The 14,633-nt window shown below is 38.5% G+C and overlaps 1 protein-coding gene across 4 annotated transcripts in view; it reads right to left on the minus strand.

The window, feature by feature from the left end:
• Window positions 1–14,633, minus strand: part of cdh16 (cadherin 16, KSP-cadherin) — a 38,936-nt gene that overhangs the window by 2,352 nt on the left and 21,951 nt on the right. For all 4 annotated transcript variants that reach the window (XM_028443266.1, XM_028443265.1, XM_028443263.1 and 1 more), the window contains exons 12-16: window positions 9,618–9,809; window positions 5,513–5,754; window positions 5,304–5,434; window positions 4,967–5,206; window positions 1,473–1,589 (exon numbers count right to left, since the gene is read on the minus strand). In XM_028443266.1, coding sequence (XP_028299067.1) covers window positions 1,473–1,589; window positions 4,967–5,206; window positions 5,304–5,434; window positions 5,513–5,754; window positions 9,618–9,809 — 922 coding nt within the window. The remainder of the gene's footprint in view (window positions 1–1,472; window positions 1,590–4,966; window positions 5,207–5,303; window positions 5,435–5,512; window positions 5,755–9,617; window positions 9,810–14,633) is intronic.

Consider the following 14,633-nt stretch of genomic DNA (forward strand, 5'->3'; position numbering starts at 1 on the left):
GACATTTATAAATGAAAGCATTAAAAAATATGGGGCTTTATAATGTTTATTTTTTTATTAAAATGATAATCAGAATAATGATTAGGGTGTGAGAAAAAAATTGATTTCATGATACTGTATATATTGCAATTTTTTGGGTACTGATTTTAAATTTAAATTGAATTTTTTATTTTTTATATTCAATCAATATATTTGTGTATTTGTGCAATATTTTCAGTGGTTACAATGCATTCAATGTGTTGCAAAGGTTATTTGATGCACTTGATTTTATGATGGCAGTGTGTAATGCCTGCAATATTTATGTATGCACAGACATCTTATTTTCATATAATCTGTTCAGATCAGTGTTTAAACTGATAAAATATGATTAATTGTTTATTTTATTTTTGTGCATTGTCAGTAACTCAGGGTGATACATCCTTAATGTTCTCACTTACCTTTGTTACAATGCCGTCATTATGTTGCCATGGTTACTTTGAGACTTCTACACAGTAGTTTCAGTGAAAAGAAACTTGTTGCACTTTATTTTATGATGGCAGTGTGTAACACTGCATTTTCTTTTTTTCAGTGAAAAAACACTATTATCAAGATGTCTTGAAGCAAATAGTTCTGACTCAATTTGTCTTCTGAAAAATCAAAATCTTCTGATGAACATATACAGCAACCTGATTTTTTATCTCTACGTTTGTTTGATATTAACTGAGTAGAATATTGTGATATCGCGACATATCGCGATATTATTGTATTGCAACATCCTTGCCAATACTCACCCCTAATAATGATGATGGAAATGATCTTGATTGGAACATAAACTGAAAATACAGAAGTCAGTCTTGGTCCAATACCAGGAGGGAGATGACCAAAAATAATAAAAACTAAAGAAATAAATCTATTCAGGAGGCACTAAATACAGTTTATTTTTTACTTATACCACATATTTTAAAGATCCAAAATTTGTAAATAACTCAATTATTCCATCATTGTGCTCTATAGTTGTTTTTTCATAGAATTCTGAGCAAAATGTTGTAGTCGAACAAAGGGGATACTCGATATTAGAGAAAGGGGGTACTTGGACCAAAAAAGTTTTTCAGGAGCAAATGGCCATTGTTTGTCTGTATATTTGCCCTGCATTAAAATGGGGACTTTCATAAGTTTAACCATTTGTAAATAGGACTTTGTATATAAAAAAAACGTGTCATTTAACATGAACTTTTATGCACCAGGATTGCTGTGTTGGTTGTGATGTGTAGAAAGTGTCTGATGGCTAACAGAAGCAGAACACAGTTCAAGGAAAGCTGTGCAATGACAGCAATGGAAAAATCATTCACAGAGCCTCATTGCATCATGAATAAACAAGAGCAGAGTGAGGACAATTTGGCCTCAGCAGAGGCAGATCTCTATTGATTGTTTCATGGCTCTTGTACTACAACCTTTACGTGCACATGCTCATTTAGAGGAGGTGTCAGCACTACCTGGCAGGTTGATGAAGGTGCTTCTGGGTGGAGAGCTGCTGTCAGAGATTGTAAAGGGTACGGTATAGATCTCAGGGGCCAAGTAGGGGATGTTTAGTGACAGGTTAGTATGCGTATCTGAAACACAGAGGAGAAATACATAAACATAACATACTGTACATGTCACACATTATTTTGCTGTAAAACGCAAGCTTGCTGCACATAAATGTGCAACGCCAATAAAGATCTATCAATCTTTATTTCTTCTACTTGTTAGACTAATATCCATATTTGTTTCTTGAAAAAAAAATAAACTTTACTGCTTATAATATGCATACAGAGGTGTAAAGAGTATTGATATATTTCCTACTCAATTAGAAGTACTGTTACTTGATTGAAATTGTAATCAAGTACAAGCAAGTCATACTGTACATGGAGTAAAAAGTAGCTCAATTGAATAGTACTCAAAGTAAAAGTTACTAGTTACGTTCACCCCGGTTCCCTTGCATACAGTAAACATCTCATGTATAAACTTAAAAAGGAAGAGATGAAATCTTGCACACTGTACTAGTTATAATAAACAATACTAATTGTGTTGATCTTTTAGAAAGATGGGCAGTCGTTATATTGTGTTGTATAGATGTATTTGTGCTTGTGTTGTGTTGTAGTATAATCAATCATTCGTACACATACATAAATCAGTCCGTGCAATAGGAAATCCATATCTTCAGAATATACAAAGTAAAAAAAAAGGCTGTTGGAGCTGTGCTTAGGGGTCTGGAGTCTTTGCAATTGTTTATCTTATCTTTGTACATCAGTCTAAAACACAAGTCTGGCTGTGTGATGTAAAAACACTGTTCCTTTTATCAGGCTGTTTGAACCCTTATCTGAGGGTCTTAAACTCTGCACTTGCTCTTACCGTCATTCCCCTTCATGTTCCATTTGTGCGTCAGTGAAACACAAGCCGTAGCTCTTGCTAATGTAAATAATGTTTGTCCGTCTGCACACTTTCACCTTCACCTTAATGTGGTGATATTTTTACAGGTTGGACATGCGACTGCCTACCTTCCAGGAACTAAGGATAAATGTGACAAAAATACCAGAGAGCATTTTTGACACGAGTTCAACATTATATGTGCCACAGGGTCAGTAGAAATAGACATCATTGTCAGTGCAACTTGGTTTTTTTTTTTTTCACTAGAGGTGTCTGTCAAAATCCGCTACAGTCAGAAGTGACAAGTAACAAAGTACAAATACTTTGTTACTGTACGTAATTATTTATTTTTTTTGTAGTATCTGCACTTTGAGTATTTATTTGTTTTTTGGCGACTTTTTAGTTTTACTCCTTACTAAATCATTTTTTATTAAGTATCTATACTTCTATCTATCGCATTCATCTTCCATTAGCGGAAAGGAAACAAGTGATGACAGCAGGAGGAGGAGTGAAAGGGAAAATTCTGCAAAAGTGAGAGGAAATATGATATACACTACATGTACTGTACATCACTTACTTCCATGTCTTATTTATGCTTCTGTCACATAAAAACTTGATTAGTTTAAATCTATATGTTAGAATGTCTCAATAACATCAATTGATCCAAAATGCCCCACTAAGAGTATAATAACAGGTACCAACGGGTGAATGCATATGTCTAGAGTAAAATAGATTATCCTGTTAAATTACAAAAATGGAAATAAAATTTAATTTATCCAAAAGATATATTTCCAGCAGCTGTGTTGAAAGCGAATGGCGAAAAATGCACATTTCTCTCATGAACAGCTTGCACATTACCCGAGTGTGTGAATGCATCATTAATGGACTTATTTGGTCATTTCAAAAGGTTTATGTTCATATTTGTTTGACCGTTCGCTGTTTAGACTTGAAGAACGGGACCAGGAAGGAAACCAGGACAGGTAGCGAGTCACACACAAACACACACACACCTCAAAACACACCCTCACCACACATAAGGTATTTATAATTAAAAAAAATATATACTAAATGAGTAAAATAAAACAAAAAATCTAAAAGTACAAAATGTACACAAAACGACAAAAGAAATGCACAGAAATATACCAAAAGGCTCCAGAAACACACAAATTTTTAGGTAAATAAAAAAACATTTTACTTACAACTGCATTTTACTTACATTATCGATTATTTCCTACCACTAGTTTTTAAATATATATGTTTTTGCATGGAGACAGCTGGAAAAAAAAGCATTTTACTGAAGTAACAGTTTCTTCTTCTGGGGTGAATGCTTTGACTGAAACACATAATGTATCTGAGTCATCAATCACAGACCTTTACACTTGCTGTGATTAAATGTCCCTTCAAAAAAGAGGCTTTCTTTCTTTCTTTTGTTTATGCGATGTGGGCTGATTCAGGTAATTACATCCATTAAGCAGCACCTGTGTCACTCTAAGTACATGTTGGCCAGTGTATACTCAAGGATAGCTGATAATGCTACTAAATGGAGGACAAGGTAAATGGATAATGTGCTTTTATTTTATTTTTTTCCTTTGTAGCCTAAATGTGTGGTTTCAAAGAACCTTTAATGTGACACATTCTGCAACTTCGTTGTTTTGTCAAAACAAGTTGGGTTTTAATGTAAGTTTAAGAGGACAGTTCACCATATCTGTAAATCGGGTGGACTGGGACAAAAATCCAGTTTTAGCTTTTTTTGTCCAGACAAGCCCACAACATTAGAAGCTGTTATTACGTCAGTAATGCTCAACATGTGGCTTTTTATCTCTTAATTTTTGCCCCTTTTCAAAAATGTCTGATGCTTTTTTCAGACTTTAGCTCCTTTTGCCAATAAAAACCCTTTTTTCCCCCTATTTTTTGTCCACGTTTGCAAGTTCATTTTTGACACTTTTATCCAACTTTTGTCCTTTCTTGAATTTTTTTGGCTACTTTTCATCCACTTTTGCCCAATAAATACCACTTTTTTCCTTTCTTCTGTACATTTAGCCTCTTTTAGTTTCACATTTTTGCCCTTTTTCACTATTGTTTTGCCACATTTTGCTCATTAAAGCTGCCCTTTGCCATTAAATACCACCTGGTTCTTCTTTATTGACCCATTTTTTTTGGTCATTCTTGACTACTTTTTTATTTTATTTATTTATTCAGTTCATTTCCGACATGGTTGCATTCACAGAAATTCATTTGACATTCAGAGCAAAATCACATCATTATTTTTTTTTTTTGTCCTTTTACATGCCGGAAAGGGCGACGGAAAAAAGCATTATGCTTATCCAGATCCGTCCCCTAATTTGAACACAGATAATTTTACATCCAACCTCGTTTTGGCCGATTTTAGTCACTCTTTTTTTTTTTGCCACTTTTGGACCATATTTGATCGCCTGTTACCATGTCTGACTCCACTCGCTCTTCAAAAAGAAAAAAAAATTGTTGTAGACCGGACCGGCCCACTCTGGGTCGACCCTTGTCCACCCCCGACATGAGTGCAGATAGAAATCTACCATTACTTGCTGTAAGAGGAAAACCTTACCGTTAATCTGTGTTAATTTCCAGTTCCGTCGCACAGTGACATCACTCCTTAGGGAAAAGTTTAGTCGTCCTCCATGTTGGGGTCCGTCACTGTCTCTGGAAGCCAGCACCAGGGCCTGGTCCTCCCAGCGAGGCGTACACAGGTATTTCCAGGAATAATCTCCCACCAGAACTGGACTGTTGTCATTCACGTCCAGGATGTGGACAGTCACCAGGGTGGATGCAGATAACGAAGAGTTCCCTTTGATGAACACAAGATGCAGCAATGACACTAGAAGAGCTTTTTAAATACACAGAATTTATTTTGTTTATTCAATTACTGATGAAAACTATCTTACGTCCATCCACTGCTATGACCTCCATGGTGTACGTGCTGTTCTCCTCTCTGTCCAAGGCCTGTACAGTCTTTAGTTCACCAGAGTACTTCCCAATTGAAAAATATTTCTTAGTGTCCCCTTGAAGAGAATATCTGGCCAAAAAAATTGTGTTTAACTTAACAAATACAAAAACATAAGCATGTATGCCTCTTTTTTAATGAAATAGTTACCGTATTGGATGAGAATCAGGGTCATAACCTCGAATAGTTGCGATAACTCGTCCTGGTTCCTCCCCTTCTCTGACCGTCACCTCATAATGACTTTGAGAAAGAACAGGACCCTCGTTTACATCATCAATGTAAATGGAGACTGTTGCAGTGGACGCAGGGCCGTATCGCCCTCTGACTAAAGCCACTGGATTCTGGGCACTGAGGACCAGGATGTACTCGCTCTCACGCTCAAAGTCCAACACCTATGGAAACACAGGAACAGAACGAGTTTAACCTCAAGATACAAAAAAACGTCTTTAGATAACTAACACACAACTAAGGAAATAAACAAACATTCATTGCACTGTTGCACTATGTAGCATTTGTACTGTTAGTAGATATTTATGTGCTTTGAATTTATCAAGATTTTATTGTTGCTTTTTTTTGTGTCGTAACACTATTCCAAGCTGCTACAATTTCATTGCATGACTTTTCTTGTACAATGACAATTAAAAAAAAGCTATTTAATCTGATATAATATGATGAAATTAATGTTGCAAAATGTGATTTCAAATCCAGTGTTGGATGATTCAAAAAACCAAAAAAACACAACAATGAAATCCCGTTGTCTTCAAAACAAGCAATAAGACCCAATCTCACCATAACATCTGACTACTATCTACATATAAATAAACTAGTTATTGAGCTTTTTGACATATTTGTCACCCTCATCAAAAGTCCCCAAGTAATTTTTTAAGATTTTATGTAACTCATTTAATATTGTACTATAACAATTTATAATTTTTAAAATGATAATTAAAAAATAACATTAGAACATATAAAATAAATAAATAAAATTGAATTTAAAGAAATGACAATGTTTCAGCCGTTGTTGTGTTAGAGGGAATACAATGAGGAAGTGAGGAACACCTGAATAACAGAACACTGATGAGACTGTGTGTGACGACCCAGACATGAATGCTTTACAAACAGAAAAAGACAAAACTAGGTACTAGAACCTAACTAAACACATTATCAATCAAAAAAGTAACAAAACGTGACTAACGGAGGCAAAGACCACCCAACTGAAAAAAGAGCCCCAATGAGACTTTAACCGGCAACTTATGCCTAACAAGACTGAAATTACCCCAAAGTGCCACATGCAAATCATGAGTTATTATCTATAGAATACAAAACTATAGGTGGAAAAATAAATCCTTTTAACAAAATTAGACCACATAATCACCATGCACACATGCAGGAAAATCACTGCTTGAGTAATAACACTTTACATGTAAGTGTGTTGGTGTATTATTGTATTTAAAATGTAAAACAGACACGTTGATTATAGGGTAAACATGATGCTTTACAGTATATACTTTATATAGATAATAGAACATGGAATAAAAAGAAAAGGAGGTGAATTCTTTGTCACTCTATAATGATGAATGTGACATATACAGTATGTGACATGATGTACTGTACGTGATTTATTGAATCTAAAAGTAATAAAATATTAAAAAGGAAAAAACAACATTCTCAGCAATCCCTTTTGTAGCTGTATTGACATTTTTTTTGCAAAATAATATAAATTGAGTGCTGTGTAGACATTGTTTGGAAGGATTAAAAAAAGCTGTAAAAGCACATGATTTTCAAGATTCAGAGGCAAAAGAAAACAGCTGAAAGGACAGGAAACCAGCTTTTTTTAAATTTATTTTTTATTACCTTAAACTTGAATGAATTTGATTAGTTCAATACAATCCTCTGAATCATGTCCCTGGGCTTGCGTCTGCAAAGAGCTTTTTCTGTTAAATGTGTTCTGTCTTCCTTTAAAACGAGTCATTATCAAGCCAGCGCTGCCTGACATCATGCTGCTGGGGCTGAAAGTGTCTTTGTTGCCAGGGAGAACAAGTGCAAACCTCGGAGGGCATAACTACTGCTATCGTTTGGAAGTGACACATCAAACTACTCTGTTTTCATCAGAACATGTGGGTGGACTCAATGGATTCATTAAAATCTTCATCTTTTTAATTCCGAAGTATACATATATTCCTTAAAAGACTTTAAATCATATATTAACGGAAAATAACAAAATTAAGATACTACTTAAATATGTGAGTCCAGTTTGACATTAAAGGTCCCACATCATGCTATTTTTCACCCATCTCCATTTGTTCTAAGAACCCCAAAAACATAGTATTTGAGGTTTATTTTCCAAACTCATTTGTTTTCCAGAGTTTTAGCCTCTGAAAAGTCACTTTCTGAGCAACTCTACACAAACAAGTTGATTTGTGGCCTACTTATGCATATTCATGAGTGGGCGTGTCTATAGACGTGACACTGACTTCCTCCTCCCCGCACGGTGACGTAGGGCCAGAGAACAGCCCGCCCTCCTCCCACCCACTCCGTAGTCGAGCTCATGCTGCTTTCTAAACACGAGACAGAGCGTGGGGGCGGGGCGTTCACCGGTACATACATAGACTGTAGAGAATACATACATAGCACTGTGCGAAGGACGCTGACATGCTCACCTTCGTGGGCGTGTCTGTTTACATGTCAATCACGGCAGAGAGCTTTTCCAGCTCAGTGCCGTGTCAAATTTGTCATCAAAATGAGAACGCGTCGTCAAATTGGAGCGAGGTGTTTGGGCTCACCCTGCAGTAAGAAAGGAGCAAATCACCCTCTAACTAACGATTGAGGGACTCAATGATAAAAACACTTTGGGCATGTGTATGAAGCCTAAATAGCACTTTTATCATGTTTAAAGCACAGAAAAGGTGATTTAGCTAAACACGGGCCCTTTAAATCTAGTTGTTTTTTAATGTCTACTCTTCAAATCAACTCACTTCCTATCTTTCATTATACAGTACATTAAACTCAATCAACAGTCTTGAGAGCTACACTGCCATTAGTTTGCACTCACATAATCAACCTATGTACTCGAGCTGTGAGGGCTATGTACCGGTAGTTTCTATTAATGAAATGTGTCTACCTTCTGCTGCTGACCTCACACCGCAACTCAATGAAATAGAGGATTTATAAAAGCCCCTTTTAATCCACTAGGGTATTACTTTCCCAGGATTTATGTTTTTTTTTCCCCAGTAAACTAAGCTGCATAAACAGCGGTTTCATGAGAGCATTATTTCCCAAACTCAATATGCTTCAAAGCTATCTACAGAAAGAAGTAGAAAATATAAGTATTTCCTATATAAAATAAGACTATTTGTTATGTGTTTGAAGTTGGTCACTTTGATCCACTTTTAGGGTTCAGATTAGCTACATCTTAAGAAAAGAGGCAGAACATTTAATAATATTCATTCACCGTCTCTTGCAATACCGGTTTACAAAGAGCTGACTGATTCTGTGCATGCATCATAAACACACACAGCAGGAGATATATTCGTAATCTCTCTTTAGCCATATACATACATTGATGTTGTGGTTTGCACTGCCTCCTTATAGCAAGAAAGCTTGAGTAATGGAACATTTTAATGTGATTTTTGCACGTTTGCGTAGGTTTTTACCAAATACTTCTGTTTTTCATTTCCATTATGACAAATGAGGTGGACACATTGATTAGTGTTCGCTAAAATGTTGCAGCACATTCAGTCACATGCAGGCTGGGATCAACTTCTTACCCAGACATGGGCAACTGGCAGCCCGGGAGGGGCCACATGTGGCCCTCAGTATAATTTTGCGGGGCCACCGAAGCAACTTTACAAAATGACTCCAAAAACACACAACGCTGCAACATGAACACCCAAAACAACGACTAAAATACACAAAATGACTCCAAAAATGTAAAAAAAAAAACAGCAACAAAAGCTCACAGAACAACAAGAAAAGCACCAGAATGACAACAACACACTAAGCGTAAAAAAACCCCAAACAAAATAGCAATGAAAAAACATACAAAACAACTAAAATAATAACTAAAATAATGAGTAAATATACAACACGACAAAAAACAAACAAATCAATTTGTTCTTTTAATGCTCAGATTGTTCATTTTTCTAAATGCTAATGTAAATTCTAAACACGTGGTGATAAGAGTTGCCCATCTCTGCTCTGCCCTGTCATTTCTTTGTAAAGTCAGTGTTAGCTGAGACGTTTGTCTCACATTTACCTTTGAAAGCACAAGTGACACCTCATTTGTTTGCTGGTCTGTCACCAATGAGAAGACCTCCTCCTCATTTCCCGACTCTAAACGGTACTTCACTTGCCAGCTGTCTCCACCTCGCACATCAGCATCCCTGGCCAGCACAGCTGTGACTGTGGTGCCCACTGGAGCGTCCTCTGGGATGTGGATCGGTCCATACTGAGTGGAGGAAGGAAGAAGACAGTAATTGTACAATCACTTAAAAAATGACAATAGTTTGATTAAATTGGACACAACCATGTGTCATACAAAGGACTTAAAATAAAAACACTTAGTGGAGAGTTCGGCAATGATAATTTTGGAATTTTCACTTATCTATAGAAATGTTTTTAAATAATGGGATTTACTTTGTTAAATTGTGATTATATCACGTTAATATTGTAATTGTCTGCTTATTGTACATTTTTCACATATGAAAGTGGTTGATTTGTTTTTCACACATGATTGATCATCCAATTTTCTAGTCATTTGATAATGTGAGTATACGTTTGGCCCCTCTTGGCCCTGTGGTGCTGGCTGACCTTTTTTTCTACAGAGTTCTGTGTGTTTAGACAACCGTTTAATCTGCCACTCACAGATGTCCTCTGGTGAAGCAGCCCGGCCCTGTGATCTGGCTGCAGTGTCCACAGGGCCCCTCAATCGGCTTCTGTCACCACTCACCCTCCACATCAGCCCCCGCAGGGCTGCCTTCACGTGGAAAAAGCTGCTCTACTCAGGCGTGACCTGCTCAAGAGCATTTTCCACCTCTTCTGTGAGTATGGGCTCTAGTGTGTGTGTGTGTGTGTGCGTGCGTGTGTGTGCGTGTGTGTGCAAATAGCCTTTTTAATCTGTGAAAATGAGTAATCTTTTTGAAAAACAAAAGTATGAAAAAAAAAAACACAAAATGTAAGAATAACGAGAACCTCTGCCAAGCACCAAATATCCTCTTTCCAGATATTGGCAGTTATCTAGTAACCATGATCATTCAAATACAAATTTCTATCCCCATTAATAATGATACAGTAGGTCCAAATATGTAGGCACCTGTAGAGCTTAATTTTGACTTGCACTTGTTTGATTGGATCCAGCACCTATTTTATTTTATTTTTTTCAGCACCTCATTTGCTTTTAGGTGTTTTGATCAAAATTAAAAGTATTATATTTGGACAGCTGTGTCCTTTAATTGAGTTGAAATCACTGGAAATGTCATTGTACACACAACACTTAACGTAAAAACTGAGCGCAAGTAAGGAAGAGAGGGGGAAGTCGAGCCACGCCCACGTTATGTCAAAAGTGTGATTTAGCGCAAAAATTGTTTTTCTGCCAGCTTGAAAGACAGTAGAAAATGGCTATTAAAAATAAGGCAGTTGGATTTAAAGAATCTTTTTTTAAGCCAATAAGTGAAACTAAGCCTGAGGTAAAGAATTCCAAGGTTGTTTCTGTGGAAATTGTGGAAGAAATCAGCAGCACGACGACAGTTAGCGTAGCGAGTAGCAGCACCTGTATGGAATCACAGGAGTGCCAAAATTAAAAGGAAATGCATATGGAAATATAAAGTGAATTAATAATACAAATTTGTAAATAAAAAGAGAATCAACAATAAAAATGTGGAAATATAAAGAGAATCAATAATGAAAAAATATACAAATGTACTATATTCTTTTTCCATTTTGCTTTTGCTTTTTCCATTTTGTCAAGCGGTCGGTGAAAGCAACGTCAAAGTAATGACCCGCCCACAGCAGGAGCCGTGGGCGGGTCTTTCTGTCCAGGCTGACTAGTTGATACCTGTTCACACGATTCCTGCTTGCAGTCGCTATGTATTAGCAGGCTCGGTGAGTAACGGATTACAAGTAACAGTGCTACGTGATCAGTATACAGAAAACATGTAACTGTAATCTGTGACAGTGTATTAAAAAACGTATAATCAGATTACAGGCTTTTTTTTTTAATTTTTTTTTTATAAAAACGGATTATTTTGGGGGATTATATTTTAAAAGCAAGCAGAATATGCATCCGTGCATCAACACACAGTGCGCGCACACGCATTTAGACACTTCACGGCAGTTCACTACAACAAAAGAACACGTAAAACAAGCTGTAACAATGTTGTGATGACGTGAACATGTCTGGCTTGTCTGGAAACGGACCAACGTGTCCGTGGACTGACTCAGAACGGCTGAATTTAAAACATCTGATCACTGAAAAGTTTTCTAAGCAGAGTTGATGGAGCAGTACGTGTGTTTTATGTTTCTGTCACGTCATCACTGTCGTACCATGGGACCCCTACACAACAATGTTTTCGGGATCTGATCTGGATGAAACTCGGTGGGGTCAATAAGTAGCCAACTCGACACAACTAAGTCAAATTTCATAAAGATTGGTCAGTTACAAACTAAGATGTACATTTTTGAAAATTTGCTAATGATGAGAGATAGGGATTATTAGATGTTTGAAACTGATCCAGAATCAGTATTTTTATCTGGATCCCCTCCAAAATGTAATGGATTCTTCCATATTTTAAGGTATTTCTTTGGTTAAAATTAATGTTCAAAGTCTATTAAGTACTTTTGACATAATCCTGCTAACAGACAAGCAAACAAATAAACGGCGTTAAAAATATGACTTCCTTGGCAGAGGTGATATTGTTGAATGTGTGTAATGGAGTGAGATTTAACATCTGCTGAAATTTTCAAAACCCTTTATTCTGTCTTTTTATATCCTAGTCTAAGCTTTGCTGAAGTAGCTCTACAGTCAGTTTCCAATCGTCATTCCATCCATACTTCAAATAAAAAGAGGAAGGCCATAGGAATTCACAGCTGGATGCCTCTGCACAGAGGAGACCCTCGGGCAGGACACCCCACCCCTCCCCTGCTTTGTCCTATGGAGCATGTGGGTGGACGTGAGGGGATTTTCTGCAACAGTCTATCTTTAGTTCATTTCTTTTTCGCACCAACACCTACACCTAAAGAAGGGAATCCAGCGACTGGAGCTGGCACGACTTCGTAATGAGAAGAAAAAACACAGCTTTTCAAAGTAAAACCAATACACCATTAAAAAACTTCCCACACACAAAACAAATACAACAAAAAAATAATTGAATCTGAAAACTTGTTACATTTGAAAATAATATATACACATAAAATAACTATTTAATTCAAAATTCACTGCAAACGTGTGGAAACAGAAAATGATGTTTGTGAGGATATTAGATATTTAAAAGGCTGATATTATCTATTTTACATGACATTTTATAAAAGGAGAGTGGTTCTTACATCATGTCCACCATGTTGATGGTACTAACAGGCATTTGTTTGTAATGCTGAGGATTGTTATAAATAAATAAGAAGTATCTACTCCCCAATGAAAACTTTATCAGATAAAACTCTAAAAACCAGTCCATTTAGACTGTAAAGGCCTGAATATAAATCCAGTGATGTAATGCAATAACAGCCTGAGTGTCACGAGACTGAACTGAGGCTCAAGCGCAGACAACACAACAGGAGGCACAGATACAATTAAATGATTTATTCCATAAACAGAATATAACAGAAAACCTACCAGCGCCCTAAGTGGGGTGGTGGAGAAACTAAAGAAGTGCTGAGCAAACTGAGGGAGACCTAATACTAAGATTAAATAAAAACGATCAGGAAACTACTGACGAACAAACAAAATCCTAGGTCTAAAGGCATAAACTCAGAATGGGCTAAACTAACAAAGAAAACCTCTGAACCCCAAATGGGCAGGAACACGGAGACGCTCGAGCTGCAGTCAACACGGAAGAAATGACGGAGCCTGGCACAGGAGTGGGGAAGAACCAGCTGAAGGGTGGAGTGAGCTGAGGGATTTCAGAGGTGATGGTAGTTGCAGGTGGGAAGGAGGCAGGAGAGATCCCAGCGGCAGAGAGGGTCAAAGTGAACACTGTTTATGGTTTGGCGTTGGTTTGTGGTCTGCCGATGTCTTAAGTAGTGGTGTGAATACTTGCAGGTGGGGAGACCACTCCCCGCCGCAGCTGGAAGCAATCCTGATGATCAGAGGTGAGTAGTCCGGACAGTGATGAATGGAGACCACCAGATGGTGCCAACGGACCAATTCAGGAGATGCCAGAGGTAGAGGGCATGACAGTACCCCCCCTCCTACGTGCGCCTCCAGGCGCACGACCAAAACGTTCAGGACGCCGCCGCTTGAGATCCCTGATTAGGTCAGGGCAAAGGATCTGACTGCGGGGGACCCAGCTCCTCTCCTCAGGCCCGTAACCCTCCCAGTCCACGAGAAACTGGAGGCCGCGACCCCTGCGGCGGACATCCAGCAAGCGCCGAACCGAGTAGGCGGGCGAGTCATCCACCATCCTGGGAGGAGGGGGGGGGGGGACAGGAGGAGCCAGGGGGGAGTCCCTGGCGGGCCTGACCTGCGAGACATGGAACGTGGGGTGAATTTTCAAAGTTCTGGGAAGGGTGAGACGTACCGCTGTCGGACTGATGATCCTCTCCACGGGGAAGGGACCGATGAACCGGGGTGCCAGCTTTCTAGATTCGACCTTCAGAGGGAGGTCCTTGGCCCTCAACCAGACTCGTTGGCCCACAGAGTAGGTTGGTGCCGGGCAGCGACGGCGGTTGGCCTGCCGCTCCATCCTCTCAGTTGATTGTATAAGTCCGGCCCTGGCCCTGTCCCAGACCCTTTTGATCTGGCTGACGAAGGCTTGAACAGAGGGAACGGAGAGTTCTTGTTCCTGGGAGGGGAACAACGGAGGTTGGTAGCCGAGGGAGCACTGAAAAGGAGACATCCCCAGAGAAGAGTTTATTTGTGAATTGTGTGCATACTCCACCCAGGCCAGATGCTCAACCCAGGCAGTGGGGTTGGAGGAGACCAGACACCGGAGGTACGTCTCCAGAGACTGATTGGCCCGCTCCGCTTGGCCATTAGACTGGGGGTGAAAGCCAGAGGTGAGACTGAGGGTGGCCCCTAGGGCAGCGCAGAAGGCCTTCCAGACTCCGGAGATGAACTGTG

Source organism: Gouania willdenowi, chromosome 3, assembly GCF_900634775.1.
Source record: "Gouania willdenowi chromosome 3, fGouWil2.1, whole genome shotgun sequence".
Taxonomy (NCBI): Eukaryota; Metazoa; Chordata; class Actinopteri; order Blenniiformes; family Gobiesocidae; genus Gouania; species Gouania willdenowi.